Source organism: Dioscorea cayenensis, chromosome 1, assembly GCF_009730915.1.
Source record: "Dioscorea cayenensis subsp. rotundata cultivar TDr96_F1 chromosome 1, TDr96_F1_v2_PseudoChromosome.rev07_lg8_w22 25.fasta, whole genome shotgun sequence".
Classification (NCBI taxonomy): domain Eukaryota; kingdom Viridiplantae; phylum Streptophyta; class Magnoliopsida; order Dioscoreales; family Dioscoreaceae; genus Dioscorea; species Dioscorea cayenensis.
Genome location: NC_052471.1, coordinates 30,446,483 through 30,466,566, shown reverse-complemented (window position 1 = coordinate 30,466,566; position 20,084 = coordinate 30,446,483). Strand labels below are relative to the sequence as shown.

The 20,084-nt window shown below is 37.1% G+C and overlaps 2 protein-coding genes and 1 pseudogene across 2 annotated transcripts; 2 read left to right on the top strand and 1 right to left on the bottom strand.

The window, feature by feature from the left end:
• Positions 1-584: 584 nt before the first annotated feature.
• LOC120258909 lies at positions 585-5,712 on the bottom strand (annotated as a pseudogene).
• A 6,081-nt stretch (positions 5,713-11,793) lies between these two features.
• Positions 11,794-12,666, top strand: LOC120258903 (subtilisin-like protease 4). Its single transcript, XM_039266372.1, has one exon. It carries the CDS (start codon positions 11,794-11,796, stop codon positions 12,664-12,666), a length of 873 nt encoding a protein of 290 aa, XP_039122306.1.
• A 351-nt stretch (positions 12,667-13,017) lies between these two features.
• Positions 13,018-14,157, top strand: LOC120258894 (subtilisin-like protease). Its single transcript, XM_039266361.1, has one exon. It carries the CDS (start codon positions 13,018-13,020, stop codon positions 14,155-14,157), a length of 1,140 nt encoding a protein of 379 aa, XP_039122295.1.
• Positions 14,158-20,084: the final 5,927 nt, after the last annotated feature.

Sequence of the window (20,084 nt, the reverse complement as noted above, 5' to 3'; positions counted from 1 at the left end):
TGCAAATATTAAATCTTTTTGCAACAAATTGTCTCATTTTGTTTGTCGCAAAACTTTGTGTCACAAATTGTGTTGCAAATGTGTACGATGTTTTGCAACAAAATTTGAGACACATTTCGATTATTGCAAATTGTGTCGCATCTCGGTGAGATATTTTGCGACACAATTTTATTGTCGCAAATTATGTCGCAAATTAATTATTCATAACCATGATTATTTATAATAATTTTTTAATTATTTTCACAAACCTGTTTTAAAACCTAATTTACAATCCTAAACAATAACTTTTATAATATTTTTCAAAATAAACATTCCGATCGATAAATATCTAGAATAACAATGCATTATAAAATATAATACTTCAAACATCTAATACAACAAACAAATACAAAATGTAATAATCGAAGTATCTAATGTAATAATAGATTGTTGAATTCTCAAAAAAGACTGCTTCAATTGCGAATGAGAATAATCAGAAACCATCTCCTCAACAAGGTTTCTCATGCCATAACATCGATTTTTTTGCAACCCCGAATATGTCCCACCATAGTTTATCATTATCAATTTGTACCCCTGCCCTTCTCTTACCAATACATCTTGGCAAGCTTTGACAAATTTCTACTACATAATATAAAGTTAATCATTATTTATATGTTACGATAAACAAATGAATTCTCACAGAAGAACACGAAACATAATAGCTTATACTTACTGAAAGACAAAATTTGGGATCGTCAACTGCTCACGTGGTACATATCTAAAGAGCTGCAATAAATGATCAACGTATAAGACCTTCCGCCACACCTAATGAAGATAAAAACATGTGGGAAAGTTTTTTATTCACAAGAGTCCTCACGCAAGTTCAGGCAAATTCAGATGATAATAGAAAAAGGAGTACCTCTCCATCTACCAATAGCTACAAAGTAAATATTGCCGCCTTGAGACCCAAAGTGGGATGTAGAACATATATTGCCTATGAACAACATTTGAATGGTTAAAACTGAAGTACAGGCACAAATATAAACTTGTAGAACGATATTCGACTTGGATAAATATTGGATACATACATGCAAATTACGTCGGTGTTTACGACCAAGTATCTCTGTTCTAACTCACTTCATCCATCCAAGATCCGTTGTCTATGCATAACTCATCATATAAGTTATAAAGTATCAACTATACACAAACAAACTTGAATCAAGGTGGGAACATGATAGCACACATAAAAAAAGATATGTATACAGAGTGAAAGCCCACTTGACACTCTAATTTTGGTTTTTCCCATAAGCTGACTAGAAATACTTACACTTGCAAAGATGCAGCAGAGTGAAGATAGACAATTGTGTAAGGCTTCTGAATCAAGGGTTCAAATTCCTACAAATGAGAATTAGGATCTGTCAGAGCCATAAAGGTGTGATGGCGCAAATAACAAGTTGAGAAGCACTCCAAGATAAACATAGTTATGGCATTACAAAGCGCCTAAGATCCTCATCAGAATATAGATACCCAACAAAAATACAAATAATATGCTAGTTCCTATGCATTCATCACAATGAACATTCCTTTGAATCTTTTGTGACTTCCTCTCAAACACTGTCAACAGTGTCATGCCACTATTCTCGCTCCATAATGCTCGAACTCAGGACACAAGCTTAAAAAATTGCTAGAAATAGCATGATTCAAGCAATGAACCATGCAACAATGGCAGACAATAATTATACTTCATGTGAGCATTTGCATTGTATGCGGAAAACTGATCAACTATGTATTACATGGCAAAAGGAGAACAAATATATACTGTGTAATTCAATAGCGGCATGGTGGACTGATTACTACAAGATAACCCTTATCACACAGGGAACTGTCCAATTAAGAACACAACATAATCGACTAGATCACATGTACCTTCACCACATAAAGAATGAAGCGCTCCAAATCCATACAGCGAAGAAGAAAATGAGCTCCAACAACAACCATCACCGGACAACCTTCACTATCTACACCACCCCGATAACTAAAATTGACAGTTTGAAGATAGCATGCATGGCACATATCAGTTTAACCCAAAATATCACAGTAATAACCTTAATTAATTCATGATGTTAACACAAAAACAAGCCGCTTACACAATTTTCATTTCCGCAATCTCGGAAAGATTTAGAGAATTCGCTTTGGCGAGATATCGGGAATGAAGTGAATACTCCTCAGCAGCGGAAAGCGGAGGACCACCAAGATCCCCAAACCCTAGCATCTTAGCACAATTAAAACCACATTTTGCTTGAGCAGCCTTCTCCCATTGCTCTTTGCGCTGTTGATCAGGGTCCTTAATCAGTTGTTCTTTAACAATTTGTATGTATCTAGAGACTATTAAGTTATATGCATAAATTAACAATCCTTGTTCTTCGCTTTGAGTGCACAGACTGTACCAGCTCATTTTGCATCTCAGTACATCAAACCTAGAAAGCAAATATTGCTTCTTCATGCCCCAAGAGAAACAAAGAATGGCATGTGAGATTTGTTTGGAATGGAGGAAGTTGGGGGTTTGCTTCACAACAATGGCGGTTGTTTGTTTTAGACAACAAGTTAGAAGAAGGGGATGCATGTGTTTTTGAACTGATTGCTTCACAAAGTGAGGTTGTAATGCATGTGCATATCTTTCGAGTTGTGGTAAAAGTGACAACTACTGTGAAGGAGGAAACTTAGTTTGTCACTGAAGTAGGTGCAGGAAAGAATTAAGTTGAAATTTTTGTTTTATTTTGATGTGGAGAATAGTTGAATTATATATGTATGCTTGTTTAGAAGGTTTCTTGTATGTTTCCAATTAATCTTTAAATGTTGCTAGCTAGTATACATATATATATATATATATATATATGCAGATGCATTTCTTATAATTAAGATGACTAACTAATTAAATAATTAATGTGTGAAGGACTTATAATACATGCATGATATTAATTAATACTTAATTTCCTTCATCTTAACTTTCAGTGCAATCTCTGAGTACAATTACTTCATGTATAGTTCCAAGCAAGTATGGACAATGTAATATATATATAAACTAATTACAAATCTTTTGATCCATAGGAAGACAAGGTTAGCATTCAAACTGATTATTAAAGAAAATAACGTTCTTGGTTCATGAATTCAATAAAGCTAATCAGTTCCTCATTCAACTTATATAAAATAAATGAATAAATAAATCATCAGGAAGCGCTCTTTCCGTCTTATAATAGAGAGCTCCGTCTTATAATAGAGAGCGGCATCAAATAAAATAATCATGATCATTAATCTGGTAAAGATGGAGGCCAGACTAATTTGATCAAATTAATATCTTAAAAACGAAAATTATATTATGGATGAGTCTCTATATTTGGTTTTTCAAATAATAATTAGTAAATTAAACAAAGATATTAATTAATAAAGTGTAGTTTTTCAACAAGAATATCACTATTAATTACTTCTCCAGTCATTTCTCAAAATATAGGTCTCCCCCTTTTATAGTTGCTTGAAGCTATATATGGTCTATCATGCTCTTTCTTGTGCTTAATAATTAATTATGCAGAGCCTTATAACATCAACTTATTTTTCATAAGAGAAATAAATAATTATAATAAACTTGTGGAAGTTTTAATAAGATGTATTATTTATTTATATATTCATTTATTTTTAAATTGGAAGAAGGTGCACTAATTCATGTATATATATATATACATATATATATATATACATATATATATATATATATATATATATATATATATGAATTTTTTCTAGAATAAATGCATGACAAAATCAAGGAGTTTTCTTACCCATGTACCTCATGGCACGCTCATTACATATGCATTAACTGCATTAATTCTACGTTACATTGTACTACGTACGTTGTATATGTGATGCTTGAAATGAACGTCAAATTTTCATGCATGTCTATGTCTGCTGAATATATATATATATATATATATATATTTATCTTTCAAGTCTTGGATTCAGATGGCATTGGTGGTATAGTCTTATATACTTGAGTGGGGAACAAACAATCCACAACATAGAGAATGCTCCCTTCCTTTAACTCATATGTTATTTGAGCAACATGGCTAACAATCAACAGCATACATAACGCACCCTCCCTTTAATCAGATCTCTCCCCATGTGGCATTTTAATTAAAAATTTAAGGCTTTAAAACAATACCGTTTATAGATCTCTGTATCAGATGAAGTATATGTACAGAAAACAATAGAAGTGATCTTATCTTTCTGCTTTCTCCAAAAATCTTCCGACGATCCCGACGTCAATTACAAAATAAAAGCAAAAATTAGGCCAAAAAATGTTGGTATGAAACAAGATAGACACACTCAAATGTAGTCAAAATTGCATAGTAAGATCAAGAATCAAATTATATACAATCGAGATAGAATGCAATATTAATGCTAAAAATTAGGATCAGCAAACCCTCAAGAAAAATAAAAGAGAAATTCTAAGTTACTCACTTATTGCTACATGTGCTGCTGGTTCACGGGGATAATTTTTGGATTCTGTATATATCGCACTCCCATCGCAATCTTTCGTATCCATAAAAATTACAGTATGATCAGCAACAAACATACCCACATAGTGAGATCAATATCAAGGACTAAAGTCAGAAGAAGTCAAGTATCCTTGGAATCCAATTTGCCCACCTCCAAGTCCATTCTCGATGAGAAGCTCCGAGCAAGACCGATAACACTGATCGAGAGCATTTTTCGAGCGATGATGATACTTGACTGCATATTTGGGACCCCCACAGTATGTATGATCCTTCTGCATGATGGCTATATCAGGTTACCGTAAACATCCATAAAGAAATGTTTATAAATGAGAAAATAGAGATTGCAAAGGTGAAAATATATTGTCAGACAAGAAAATCTACCAAGTCAAATAAGATGTTTTCCAGCTCTTGCAAATGTAATATCAGTACAGGGGATAGCAATTTAAGCTTATCCTACAGCACAATTTAATTCTTTTACAGGAATGCTTAGAAAGTGAAAATTAATTGCCTACCTAGATGGAAGATCATATGCATTGGTCATTTTCGCCATGCCAGTTCTGCAACCACCCTGGGAACAAATAGCAAGGCACAGAATCACCATCTAAAGCTATTTAACTGTAGTTCATAAAATAAACAAATCCTTCAAACCCCATCAAGCTTACCAGCATAGCACATTCCTCAGCAAGACCTGGTCCGGCAGCAGCATGCAACCCAGGGCTGCTATGAGCTTCATCCAAACTCTACTAACCAATTGGAAAGGGGAATCACTAATAGATAATCAATTGGGAATGCAAAATGTTCCATAATGGCACAATATTCAAAGATACATTGCATAAATTCATAAACAGTGGTCGGAATTGATTATATTTGCAACACATAGGTGGGAATCACAATAAACTTCCTAGATTTCCATTTGAAAGGCTGCTAAGAAATACATAGGTGGGAATCACTTAGACTGCTAGCATGGATATTTCCACTTAGATTTTAAAAGAAACAGGGCCTGGTGAATATTTCCTTTCTTTCTATCATGCCACGTTGACTCACTAATCATAGCCATGCATTTCCACATACATGGTTATTAAGTATTTAGACTGGTTTAAATTAGATAGCTTGGAGCAACAACCTTCACCCCATTCATATATAAACCACCTTTCTTCACAACTTTGATCTTACTTTCATCCATCTCAAGCATCAAACATGAAGGTATAATAATATATACATATATATAGATATATATGTTTTTAATTAATCAAGTTTTTTTATTTATCTTTGTTTAGAATTGATAAACATGAATTGAATTGCAGCAAAAGATAGTGATCAAGGTGCATATGAATTGTGAGAAATGCAAAATCAAAGCAATGAAAAATAGTTGCGACCCATCGAAGGCATTGATTCATGTTCTTGTTTCTGATCATAAGTTCATTCATTTTGTTTACATGCAAATTTGGTGAAAAAAATTCCTAGGTGTCAAATCTGTTAGTGTCGAAGGGAAGGACAACAATCAATTGGTGGTGACTGGAGATTGTGTTGATTCGATAAGGTTGACGAGCAAATTAGGGAAAAAAGTCGGACGTGCAGTGTTAGTCAATATCAATGAAGTGAAGAAGCCCAGGGAAAAGACGGTAGAGATGGCAAAGCCCCGAAAAAAAGTGGCGAGTAGTACCGACAAATTGAAGGTTGTTTCTCGGGTTGAGAATCGGCAAAGTGGTACATGAGTTGCCCACCCGTGCGATGAGTACCCCGAGAAACTAAAGGTTGACAATATAGCGAAGTTGTACACTCGGTTGCCCGCTGCGTGGTCTTTGTCTATGAAAAGAGTCCACCACTACGAATGTGAATTGAATGCCGATCCTTGCTCAATCCTCGTAATGCGAGAATTCAAGAATTTTGATTGTCAAACAAGTATTCACTTAATGTAATGCAGTGTTTTTGAACTAGAGTTATGTGTAATAAACTACAAGAAAAAATGCTATTTGCCATAAAACTACCAATCTACAACTCAAGTAGTTCATTATGCAAATGAAATTTAGATTTATAAAAGAAATAAACAAAAGAGTTTAATTTCTTTGCCACCAAATATTTGAGTACACTGTTCTTCAAGAGAGGTTCATCTGTGTCACTTCCATGTCATTCAAATGAAGTTTTACCCATCCATTTCTTCACAAATTTTCATGATTCAAAGTTCTTTTGATTCCTCTACTTGTCTTCTACAACTTCAAATCATAAAAACTCAAAGATATTACTTAAACTTTGAGTTAGAACTCCAAAACTCCATGAAGCTCACTTGCAACCACAGTCCCAACCAATGCAAATTAAACATCAAAATTCTCCCAGACTACTAGATCAAATTACATGAGATCACCGCCATTAGAAAGCTAAGAATCAAATCTAATTTCTAGTGAAAATTTCATTAAATAACCTGTGAAGCACGGACACGACAAAACCGCCGAAGTACCGGTGTCGTGCCGGTGTCCAACACGGATACGCCATCAACACGGTGGGACACTGTATCCGACACCCTCTCATACGATTGGACACCTCTCGACATCCCTGGACACGGCCGAACTAGATTTTTGGTGGCGAAGCTTTGTCTAACCTTAGGTTGCAGAGGTTCGGGTAGAGATCTTCGCCGGCATGAGGCTTGTAAGAGGATGAAATTGAGGTGATGAGAGGTGGAGTGGTGAAGAGAAAAGGGGTGCTGCGCATGATGACAGAGGCAGCAGCTGCAGGGTTCGAGGGAGGGGCTTTATGAGGCTCTATGCATGGAGGTGATGAGGGTTGGAGAGGTGGAGAAGAGGCGCTGCGTGATGTAATCCTAAAAATTGTAACAGTTGTTCCTCCACTAAATTTAGAAATAAAATAGCAAAGATCAAGCACCACCAAAAAGGATTTCCTTAATATTCTCACAAAGAGTACAATCAAGAGAAGACCAGAGGCAAAGCCTGCAGATCTATCAAAAGAGAGTACAGTCAAGAGTAGCTCAGAGGTAAACCTGAAGATCTCTCAAGATGGGAACATGAACATTCATAAGCACACACAATCCATAGGAAAACAAGAACAACAACAATACTAAAAATTAAGTACAAATACTTAAAGACCAGAGGTTGTTCACCCGGAGATCTTCAGATTGAGTTCAAAGAACAAGGGAAAGGTAGGAAGAAGACAAGGAGAAGAAGGGATTCTTCAATCTGGATACCATTCTCTTTCACTTCAGCAGTTCTTATACTTTCATCATTGAATCCGGCCGAAAGACAACAATGCCCCTGACCTCACAGTTAAACAACAATAACAGTTCGGGGTAGTTAATGTCTTTTCACTCTTTTTGATAACTCTTCACTCATATTGAATATACCAACATATCCCTGTGCCATGTGTGTACGGAACCACTACACGGGGTTAACTTATGTAATTTCCCCTATTTTTCAATATTCTTTCGGATACTCAACAAGGTTCTCCTCTCAAAAATTCATCTTCAAACCTTCAGCTATTCTTCAGCATCTTCTTATCTTTATTCAACTACTACTAATACTTAGGATTGCAACACTGTGCGCGGAGGTGACAAGGGCTGGAGAGGTGGAGGAGAGACGCGCTGGAGGTGACGAGGGTCGGAGAGGTGGAGGAGAAGCTCTGCGAGCGGAGGTTAGGAGGGCTGGAGAGGTGGAGGATAGGCTCTGCGCGCGGAGATGACAAGGGTCGGAGAGGAGAGGCGCGGTGGCTGACAAGGTTCCAAGCCTTTTAAGATCTAGGGTTTCTCCATAAACATCAATCCTGACCGTTGATTTATTATTATTTTTTTAAAAAATTTTGTTCAGACTCTTTTGCAATTTACTCTTTATAAATAAATATTTATTATAAGATATTATAAAGTAAAATATCAAATTTAAATAGCAAATTTAATAGTATTATAAATATATTTTATATTATATTTTATTATTATTTATTTTTATGTTGAATATGAAGTGTTTTTTTTTATATAAGTGTACTTAATTACTTACTATTGTTAAAGACTTTTTCTATAGCATAATTATAAGGAAGTTACTATAAAAGTTATTTATATTTAAACAATAAATATAATTATTTATATTTATAATGAATATTTTACATTAAATATATATATATATATATATATTGTTGTGTCTCTCTGTACCCGTGTCCTTAATTTTTAAAAATTACCTTGTCGCCGTGTTCGTATCAAGAATAGTTGATCGATAAAAAAATAAAATAAAATAATTTTAAAAAATACAAAATAAGATTTTGACAATTTTTTTTATAAAAATAATAAACACTATATATATATCAAGAGTATGAACATGAGCTGGGAATTCATTATCTGGTGCACCCACAATCTATGATCTTTATTATTATTTTTTCAAATGAGTCTTGAACTCATCATCGTTTTCCACAATAAGGTTAAGTACCATTAGGCTATAAATTTTTTGGTTTGATATCATTTATTTAACAACATTTTTTTTCAATATTATTTTTGATTGAGATTTTACAAAATAATAATTCAAAAGATTTTTTATTTTTTTAATAATTTTTTTACATGAACCTAATTATAACAAAATATAGTTTTTATAATTTTTAAAAAATAAATTTCTATTTGCTTATGTGCCAAGTAATGGATCCCTTATTTTGATAAAAAAAATTTAAATTATTATTATTATTTTTTTTAATAGAGCTTTGAGAAATACCCTTATTAAAATGGAATTTATGATACGATATCTATCCAATATAACCTTTTTAATTTTTTTAAAATTAAATTTTATATAGAGTCTCAACCGAAAAATACAATAAAATACAAATAAAATAAATTACATAATTGAAATTTGAAAAGGATGCATATGCAAATGTGTGGTGATTTTTTTTTTTATTTTCAAGTATTTCTGGACTTGGTTATAATTCATGCATAACACTTTCTTTTTAACCTTTTTTAAAAGGAACATGGCACTCAAGATCACATTGGAAAAAATAATTAATAATAAAAAATAATTAATGATATAAAAATTGATAATAAGTTCAACCGAACGGATTCAAATTTTGCGACACAGTTTGCGACGCCAATAAATCGTTGCAAATAATATGTCGCAATTTGTGTCGCAAATCAATTGCATGTTAAGTGCAAACATTTGCGACAAAGTTTGTGACGCCAATAAATTGTTGCAAATAATGTATCGCAATATGTGTCGCAAATCATTACATGGTAGGTGTAAAAAATTTTGCGACAAAATTGGCGACATTCTTGGATGGTCATTTTTTTGCGACGCAATTTGATTAAATCTGCAATATTTTTATTTTTTTTGTCACAAATAGTTGCAATTTGTGTCGCAAATCTACGACACATTTATATGTCGCAAATATATGTGTCGCAAATATCATTTTTTCTTGTAGTGAGAATAACTACAACCTGCAAGATGGATAGAATGAGTAGCATGTAAAATGAAGAAACCACTACTACTCACCTGGTTGCTGCCATTCCAAGTTGCAGAAGAAAAAATATTTAACCCATCATTACTTGAGAAATTTTTCAGAATCAGTTTGCTGCCAAGAAGATTTCTGTTAGCACAAGAAAACTCTCTTGTATGATTGAAAGCCCTATAAGCAATGACAAAATAATTTGGGCTGACGTTTTGAAAAATCGCATCACAATGCAGTTACAGTAATAATAGTTTTCATCTTCATAGAATACTGAGGATTGGTGAGCCAGTCCCCAGTGGTAAAACCATCTGGGAAGCTAATGTGATTGGCAGACATGGAAGAGATAAGATTCCAAAGACTCTGAACTTTGGTACAATGGCGAGAAATAAATGTTCGTCAGTTTCATAATTCAATCCACAATGGATACATAAATTTCTCGGGCCAAGGTTGATAGAATGAAGATAATCATTGGTGGAAAGTCTCCCCTTCATGACTAACCAAATGAAATGCTTAACACAGGGTCACCCTCAGTTTCCAGATAATCCTCCATTTATCCAAGGTTCAGAATCTCCCATATTACGAGTAAAAGAAACAAATGATAAATGGAGGAGGAGATCCTGATGTTATGAGACTTAGGGTACCAAAACCAATGATTTCTCTCATTGAAATCAATATATATGACCAAGACCAGTAAAGAACTCAGAAAAATTATTACCAAACAAAGAGGCTAGCCCATGAGAATTCCAGTTATCACCCAAAATTAAATCAGCAACGTTAAGCGAGCCAAGATCAATGTTCATATTAAAATAAGTAGGCTTGAAGGCAATAGGAATCTCACAGCATCAGGGATCAAATAAAAGAGAAGTGCAAGAAGGATTGACAGATTTTATCAAACAAAAAAGTTTTCAAATAGAAGCTGAATCACAAAGACCTCTAAAAAGCCATGACCCCTGTTGGGGAGCTTTAGTTTCTTTTAGGGTAAATTTTTAAGTAGATCACTAAACTCTCCTTTAATGAATCATCTCCTCAAAAACACTATATAATCCATACTTTTGTTGTCTCTTTTTTAATAAGCCCTAATAGTCATCACTTGTGGAACCGTAGATTTTTTCCCCCCTAATTTAGTCTTGTTAAAAAAATCACTTGTGACCTCGTAAAAAATTCATCCTGAAGTATTGTATTCGGGGATGTCTATTATGGTTTTAATGGGGAAAAAAGGAAAAGAAAACTTCTTGGAAGAATGATAGCAACTCTATTGCCGCTGTAAAGCTAATGAAAGGTTCAAAAGCCTCAAAACAAGGATAGTACTTCCAAAACTAGATGCTCATTGGATTCTATCATCAATATAAGCGAATATAATCAGTGCACAAGCATTGTTTAGAGATCATCCTTAAACTTCTCGATCTTCCTTCTGTAGGATTAATTTATTTTAAAAACACTTCTTAATATCGATTGCTTTGTCAAAAGGACACCATACAAAGAGAAAGCACACCATGCAGCATGCATTTCTGAATAATAGTAACATAGTATTTGTTTCATGGCATCCAAGGTCCAAGCTTGTTCTGAAGTTCAAAATTATCAGTGCTATATATCCTTCATCCAAGGAAATTATATTTGGTGTCTGAATTCAAAGTGGTACCCTATCTCACTAGCAAAATAAATTATCACAATTTTGATGAGATGCATAGGGTATGATATGAATGAAAATTCCCAAATTCCTTCAATGATGTGCAATCTTGAGTCATAGATATATAGTCTATAAATTGGAATGTCACAGAGACCATGAACCACATCCACACATTGGCTATTTGATCTCTTCCATTAATTCTTTCAAAACACCACTCAAATGGGAGAGTTCAAGGGTGGCTTTGCTTCTTTCTTGGTTATTGTATTTTTTCTTTCATTTAACATTTTTCTCTTGGTTCACGGTGTATTGCCTATAGTCAGTGATCATGGTGAAAATATTAGCGAAATCCAAACCTACATTGTTCACGTACTGAAGCCAGAGGGCTCAAATTTCTTAGACGCCGAGGATTTAGAGAACTGCCATAAGTCCTTTTTGCCCAACACTACTCTCGATACAGGCGAGCCACGGATGCTTTTCTCTTATAAAGAAGCAATCAGCGGGTTTGCAGCAAGATTAACACCTGAAGAAGTGAGAGATATGGAGAAGATGGATGGATTTCTTCATGCAAATCCGAGCAGGACACTTCACCTCCAAACGACCTATACTCATGACTTCCTAAACCTGAGCACTTTATTTGGAGTTTGGTCCACAAGCAACTCATTTTACGGCGAGGGGATCATCATCGGAGTGTTGGATACAGGCATTCACATGCCCCATCCTTCTTTTGATGACACAGGAATGCCTCCCCGCCCAGCAGGATGGAACGCAAGTTGTTATCTCCGAACACCTTGTAATGGTAAAGTCATTGTGGCACAATCTTTTAATATAGCTAATAGCACCACTCCGCCAAGTGACATAGATCAAGGTTACGGCACACATGTGGCCGGCATTGCAGCAGGCAACTTTGTGGATAATGCGGAGGTCCTCGACCAAGCTCTTGGAAGAGCAGCAGGAACGGTGCCGAAAGCATTTATATCAGTGTACAAGGTGTGTTTTATAAGTATAGGTTGCGAAACAACTGGTGTTTTAGCAGATATAGATAAAGCAATTCAAGATGGGGTGCACATCCTTCAAATGTCCTTCGGGTTATGACCTCCTTACTTGCCTACATCATTTCTTGGGGATGATGTTGCTGTTGGCACATTCTCAGCAATGCAGAAGGGGATCTTCCCCTGCACAGTTGCTGGTAACTATAGCCCAGACCCAGAGACATTGAGTCATGCTGCACCGTGGGATATGGTTGTCGATGCAACAACTACAGATCGAAGAATAAGAGCAACTGTGACACTCGGCAATGGGACACAATTCCATGGAGAAAGTGCCTACCAACCCAATATGGTTGCTAACAAATTTTATCCCATTGTTTATCCAGGTAGCAACGGATGATATAGGCAACTGATATGCTCGAATTTAAAGGGCATCAATGTTTGAGATAAGATTGTGATGTGTGAGACTGGAGATATAGAGAACATTAAAAAAGGTGATGTCGTCAGGAATGCTGGAGGTGCTGGCATGATCATTATGAATTTTGACAAGTATGGGAACACAACATCTTCAGATGCTCACCATCTTTCTGTAGCATATGTGAGCTACAAAGATACCATTCAACTTAAAGATTATATTATGTCAAACTCCACACCAACAGCAAAGATCACTTTCGGTGGCACTATATTTGATATTCACCCATCTCCAACATTGGCCTCCTTCTCGTCGAGAAGCCCTGCCAAGTATAACGGAAACATTATGAAGCCAGACGTCACCGCACCCGGAGTGAATATTCTATCTACATGGCCAGTGGAAGTTGGGCTCTTTCCATCCCATCTAAAAACAAAGACATTCAACTTTGCGAGTGGCACATCCATGGCTTCACCTCATGTCTCTGGAATTGTGGCTCTTATTATGAGCAAGTTAAAGTACGAAAACAAGCGTCAATGGTCAATACTAGAGATCCAGTCAGCACTCGTCACTACAATCAACACATTTGATTTAGATGGAAGACCAATCTTTGATGAAGCAACTTTTAATGATAGTGCCAACATTCTCCAACGGGGAGCTAGGCAAGTCAATGCGACGAATGCCATGGATCCAGGTCTTGTCTACAACATTGAACTAGATGATTATGTTGCCAATCTTTGTGGAATGTTTTCTAATAACAATACAGAGGTGCAAAGGTTCACCAAAAACAACAAACAGTGCACTAGATCCATCTCTGGTGAGCAACTCAATTATCCCTCAATTGGCATACTAATGGCATCGAGCCCAGCAAGCACCACTATTAGTCGAACAGTGACGAACGTGGGGGACGCTAGTGAAATCTATAATGCCACATTCATAGAGCCACCATTTGTGAAAATGTACCTCTCTCAGTACCAGTTTAGCTTCAGCCGATTAGATCAACAAATTACCTATGATATCACATTCACTATGAATGGTTCTCACCCAGGCTCTGGAGTTATTGGACAAGGAGAGTTGTCATGGGTGTCCAGCAAGCACAATGTCATTGAAAGAATTCAATCAGAGAAGAAAGATTGTTACAATCCTGCACACAGAATATGGTGCTGGTTGTGTTGTTTATATTACTGAACCATGAACTATTCAGATCCTAAAAATGTGGCGGTAATCAAGGAGTACATAGGGAATGTAAGCTACAAGATAGCTTAGAGATTAGGACTAATAGATGGCTAAGTACAGTATTATTCCCTTTTTTTTACATTCCCCCTCAATCTCAACTCATCAGATTGAGATTGCCCTGAGCTATTCTTAGTTGTCTTGCTGTTACTGGTTTTGTAAACACATCAGCTACTTGAACTTGACTTGGAATGAACCTGATCTCCAATGCTTTGAGAGCAACTCTTTCACGAACAAAGTGGAAATCTACCTCAATATGTTTGGACCTTGCATGAAAAACAGGATTCGCAGACAAGTAAATAGCGCCTAGGTTGTCACACCACGAGCACGGCGCTCTAGATTGGAACACTCCAAGTTCACCAAGTAAGGACTGAACCCAAATGACTTCAGCTGTGGCATTAGCCAGCGCTTTATATTCGGCCTCAGTGCTTGACCTTGAGACCGTAGCCTGTTTTCTGGAGCTCCACGATATGAGATTTGTCCCAAAGAATACTGCAAACCCACTTGTTGATCTTCTGTCATCTGGGCAGCCAGCCTAATCAGCATCGGAGAAGACACTCACTAATTCAGAGTCAGACTTGTTCATTGATAGACCATACTCAGCTGTGTATTTGAGATATCTCAGAATCCTTTTTACTGCTGTTAGATGTTGAGTTGTGGGTGAATGCAGAAATTGACACACTCTGTTTACAGAGAAGGAGATGTCAGGCCTAGTCAGGGTAAGGTATTGCAAGGCTCCTACTATACTTCGATACTTGGTTGCATCTTCAGAAGATAGAGGTTCTCCTTCTGTTCGAGATAGCTTCTCTGTAGTAGTCATTGGTGTAGTAACAGGTTTGCATTTATCCATATTCATCTTCTTTAATAAATCAGAAGTGTACTTGGATTGAGTAAGAACAATGCATGTAGATGTTTTCTTCACCTCAATGCCCAAGAAGTAATGAAGCTCACCCAAATCTTTCATAGCAAATTCAGCATGTAGCTTCTGAAGTAGTTGGTTCACTACTTGATTAGAGGATCCTGTGACAATTATGTCATCTACATAAACAAGCATGTACACTGTCACATCTTCATGGTTGTAAATGAATAGAAAGGTGTCAGCTCGAGAAGGAGTGAATCCCAACTCACAGAGTTTGGAGCTGAGGCGAGAGTGCCGAGCTCTAGGGGGCCTGCTTTTTAACCCATCTACGAGCCTTGTCGAGCTTACATACTAGTTGCGGTTGTTGAGGATCCTCAAACCCGGGTGGTTGCTTCATAAAGACTTCCTCTTCAAGAATGCCGTGAAGGAACGCATTCTGCACGTCCAATTGCCGCAAATTCCACCCCTTTGAAACTGCTAGAGACAGAATAAGCCTAATGGTTGTTGATTTGACCACCGGGCTGAACGTATCTTCATAATCAATGCCGTATCATTGCTTGAATCCCTTTGCCACCAAACGGGCTTTGTACCGATCAACAGACCCGTCAGCTCTTCTTTTAAGCTTGAATACCCACTTGCAATCGATCAAGTTTATTCCCTTCTGTGGTTGAACAAAATGCCAGGTTTTGTTTCTCATAAGAGCTGCATACTCGGTTTCCATAGCTTGTCTCCAATTTACATCTTCTAAAGCATCAATATGATTGATTGGTTCAACAATTGTTGTACCTGCATACCTCACAGTACCATCTTTATACTCCTTGATTTGTCGTATGCCATCCCGGAGTCGAGTCCTCATTGGATGTCGCGATACACTTTGATCTGAAGTAGACACATTACCATTAGTGTTTATGGTGATAGCATCAGGATCTGCCATTGCAGGAGCAGTAGCTGTAGCGTTAGTATCAGCAACAACATGATGAGATATAGTGTCTCCAAACTCTGTTGCCTGCAAAATAGATTCAGGTTGCTGCTGCAAGGTAGTGTCAGATGAAGCACAAGTATGCACATTAGCCAATTGATCATTCATGGGCATAGAATTATTAGAATTACTGAGCTGGTTGAAAGCAGGTTGGGTAGAAGAATTTGATCGGATGTATAGTATATGCTAGAGGAAGAAGGATTTTCAGAGAAAGGGAAAACTTGTTCATCAAAGGTAACATCCCTAGACACATAAACTCTGCCATTGGAAGGGTCTAGGCATTTGTATCCCTTATGCATGCTGCTATAACCTAAAAACACATAGCGCTTTGATCGAAATTGAAGCTTATGTGAATTGTACGGCCTGAGGTTGGGCCAGCATGCACAACCAAAAGTTTTCAGCAGAGTGTAATTGGGTTTAGCACCTAGGAGACGTTCTAGAGGAATGCTAGAGTTTATCACTTTGCTAGGAAGTCTGTTTATGAGGTAGGCTGCTGTTTGAAATGCTTCGTCCCAAAACTTCAAGGGCATAGAAGCTGCAGCAAGAAGAGATAAACCTACCTCGACTACATGTCGGTGCTTCCTCTCAGCAGAACCATTTTGTTAATGAGTGTAAGGACAAGAGATACGATGTGCAATTCCGGTTTGAGTAAGAAAAGAGTGTAGTTTTTGATACTCTCCTCCCCAATCAGATTGAATGCAAAGGATCTTTTTGTAAAGTAACCTCTCAATATGTTTTTGGTACTGAATAAACACACTAGTAACATCAGACTTTTGTTTCAGAGGATAGAGCCAAACAAATTTACTAAAGTTATCAATGAAGCTCACATAATACTTATGTCCCCCAACAGAAGTGAGGGCTGGACCCCATACATCGGAGAATACAAGCTCAAGAGGTGAAGAAGATATATTAGTTGATAGAGGAAAAGGTAACTGATGGCTCTTTGCACATTGACAGGCATCACAAATAAAAGTATCTCTATTATTACTAGGACAAGGAAGATTATTGTGCTGGACTACTTGTTGGACAACTGCAAAGGAGGGGTGGCCCAGCCGGCAATGCCACTGCTTGTGAGAGGTTCTTATGCTTGAGAAGGCACTCTTGGTTGTGGTAGCGACATTGGACGGAAAAGGATACAAGCCACCTTTACTGCGACCTTGAAGAAGTACCTTCCTCGTGGCCAGATCCTTAACAACAAAGTGATTGGGGTAAAACTCAAACATAACATCATTATCAACAACAAATCGATGTACTGACAAAAGATTCTTAGAAGCTTTTGGAACATGAAGAACATTTTTCAAGTGGAGAGTTTGGCAAGGAGTATGAATCTGTGAATGACCAATATGAAAAATGCGCATACCTGAACCATTTGCAGCTTGCACCTGATCCTTGCCCCCCATACTCGGGACAAGAAGGCGCTCGATCTCACCAAAGGATATGGTCGGTCGTGCTCGTGTTCGTGTACCACCCAGTGTCCACCATATACCCCGGCGAGGTACGAGCAGCAGCCACAACCTTGGTTTCCTCTGCCTGGTAGGAGTGATCGAATCGGTGGTAACATTTTAGAGCAACATGCCCCACCTTGCCACACACTTGGCACTTTGGCTTGTTTGAAGTGTAGTTGTTCGATCCTTGTCCTTGACGCTCGTGATTATTGCGGTTCTGGCCATGGAAGCCGCGTCCGCGATAGCTACGACCACGACCTCCGCCACGGTAGTTCCGGGTAGTGGAGTTCACTTGCATCACAGCTTGATTCTGCTCCTGGCGCATCTCAAAGGAGAGGAGGTGAGCATATTAAGGCTTACTGGTTCAGATTTAGTGGTGAGCGATGTCACAATTGGGTCGTAATCTGCATCCAAGCCAGTGAGCATATATGCAACAATCTCTTCCTCAGATAGGGCAACACTGCAGGTACTCAGTAAATCAGCCATGGCCTTGACCTTTCCAAAGTAGTCTGCCATTGACATGCCCTTTTTCTGGACCGTGACGAGTTGGCGATGAACATTCATGATCCGCGCTTTTGACTGTGATGCAAATCTACATTCCAAGGCGATCCACACCTCATGAGATGTGTTTAAGAGTAGCACTTGAGAGAGCACTTCTGGAGTCAGGGATGAGAGAATGGCACCGAGGGATGGCTTTGATCCTCGCCGCAGCCCATGTCTCGATCACTGGGTTGGGAACCTGAGCTGCGCCACTCTCTGTGGACATGGTGATGATTTTTTCAGGGGCGCTGATGGAGCCGTCAACAAAACCTAGAAGCTGTTGGCTCCGGAGGTAAGGCATCATCTGTACCTTCCAGAGAAGATAATTCTCATGGCCAAGCTTGATATTTATTAAGTGGCCGAAGGGTTGCATTGGGAGTAAACCGGTTGTGGTTGAAATCATGGTGCTGATGGTTTTAGATGAGGTAGAACTAGTGGTAGACATTTGGAAGAAGAAAAAGGCTCTGATACCATTAAAGAATTCAATCAGAGAAGAAAGATTGTTACAATCCTGCACACAGAATATGGTGCTGGTTGTGTTGTTTATATTGCTGAACCATGAACTATTCAGATCCTAAAAATGTGGCGGTAATCAAGGAGTACATAGGGAATGTAAGCTACAAGATAGCTTAGAGATTAGGACTAATAGATGGCTAAGTACAGTATTATTCTCTTTTTTTTACAACAAGTCCTATCTACATCGCATTCTAAAACCCATAAATGTAGTAATCGTCCTTTGTAATAAGATTGTATGAACTGACTGTGTTGCGTTGACCAAATATCATGGGAAAATAATGTCATCATATATAATTCGGGAATTTGATGCACTCTACTTTGTACTTTTGCATTTAATGAACTTATGTTATTAATTGAAACAAAAAAAAAGGTCAATATGTGCATACGCGCTAAGATTATTTATCTAAACCAAACAAACCTCCACTCACGTCTACACCATCATTAAAGCTTTGCTGAAGCAGATAATATGTCCTATGTTTAGTCCCATGATTATGGTTTTCATGACTGAAACCTCCCTCAGTTATAATTAACAAAAATGTTCTTTTTGTGAAAACCCATAACATGTCTCGCCACTGACTCCGGAAATAATGAAGAAATCATCTTTCCAGTTACCATGATTAATAAGCAAAAAGCATTTAACTTCATTTCATCATTTGCATCCATTTCATGAATGTATACTAAATATGTTATCTTTTTTGTTGTATTACACTGCTTTTAGCACAAACCCAATCTTCTTCAGTGTGGTATATATCTTGTGTGTATTGTATGTTTATTAACATTATCCTTGTGTCTACTCAGTTATAGACATCTCGGTTGCCCCTCATATTGCATGAAACATGAACCAACTATCGATCCTCGGCTTTGGTGCCAGCAAAGCTACTAATCCTCCCTACAGGGAGAGTGCCGCTCATACGAATGCCAGTGTCAAAAGCCTGACAAAATTATGTTAGTGAGAAATACTGAATTACACTTACAAGAATGCTATATGCAACAAATCATTGGTCTGATTCAATCTATATATATATATATATATATTTAAATTTATATTTTTTAAATTAATAGATGTGAGATTATTTGTTTTTTTTAAAGAATGATGACAAGCGCCGCCTCATAAAGGAGTAGGTACGGTACTGGTGCACCAGTTACATTGGCTTAACGATCATCTAAAAATTTACCATGTGGGGTTGGGTAACACGTGGGACAATTAGGGCCTACCATATGCCTCCAAGATGATATATATATATATATATATATCATGGACTATAATTCCACAATGGTAAATCCTCCATGAATTGCATTCCTTGAATGGTGGAGAATACGGCTTCTCCCAACAGGAGACCCTATGAAAAATCGATGAACGCTATCAATACAACATTTTCACAGTATGTATATAGTATATATTAACATAGTATTATATAGTATTGTAGCACAAGAGATTCAACTTTGCACTACTCATCCACCATTTAAGGTGACTTCCAGTAGATTATCTAGTGGTTGTCCCATAAAACCATTATTTAAATTCATATTATTAGAAAACAAATAG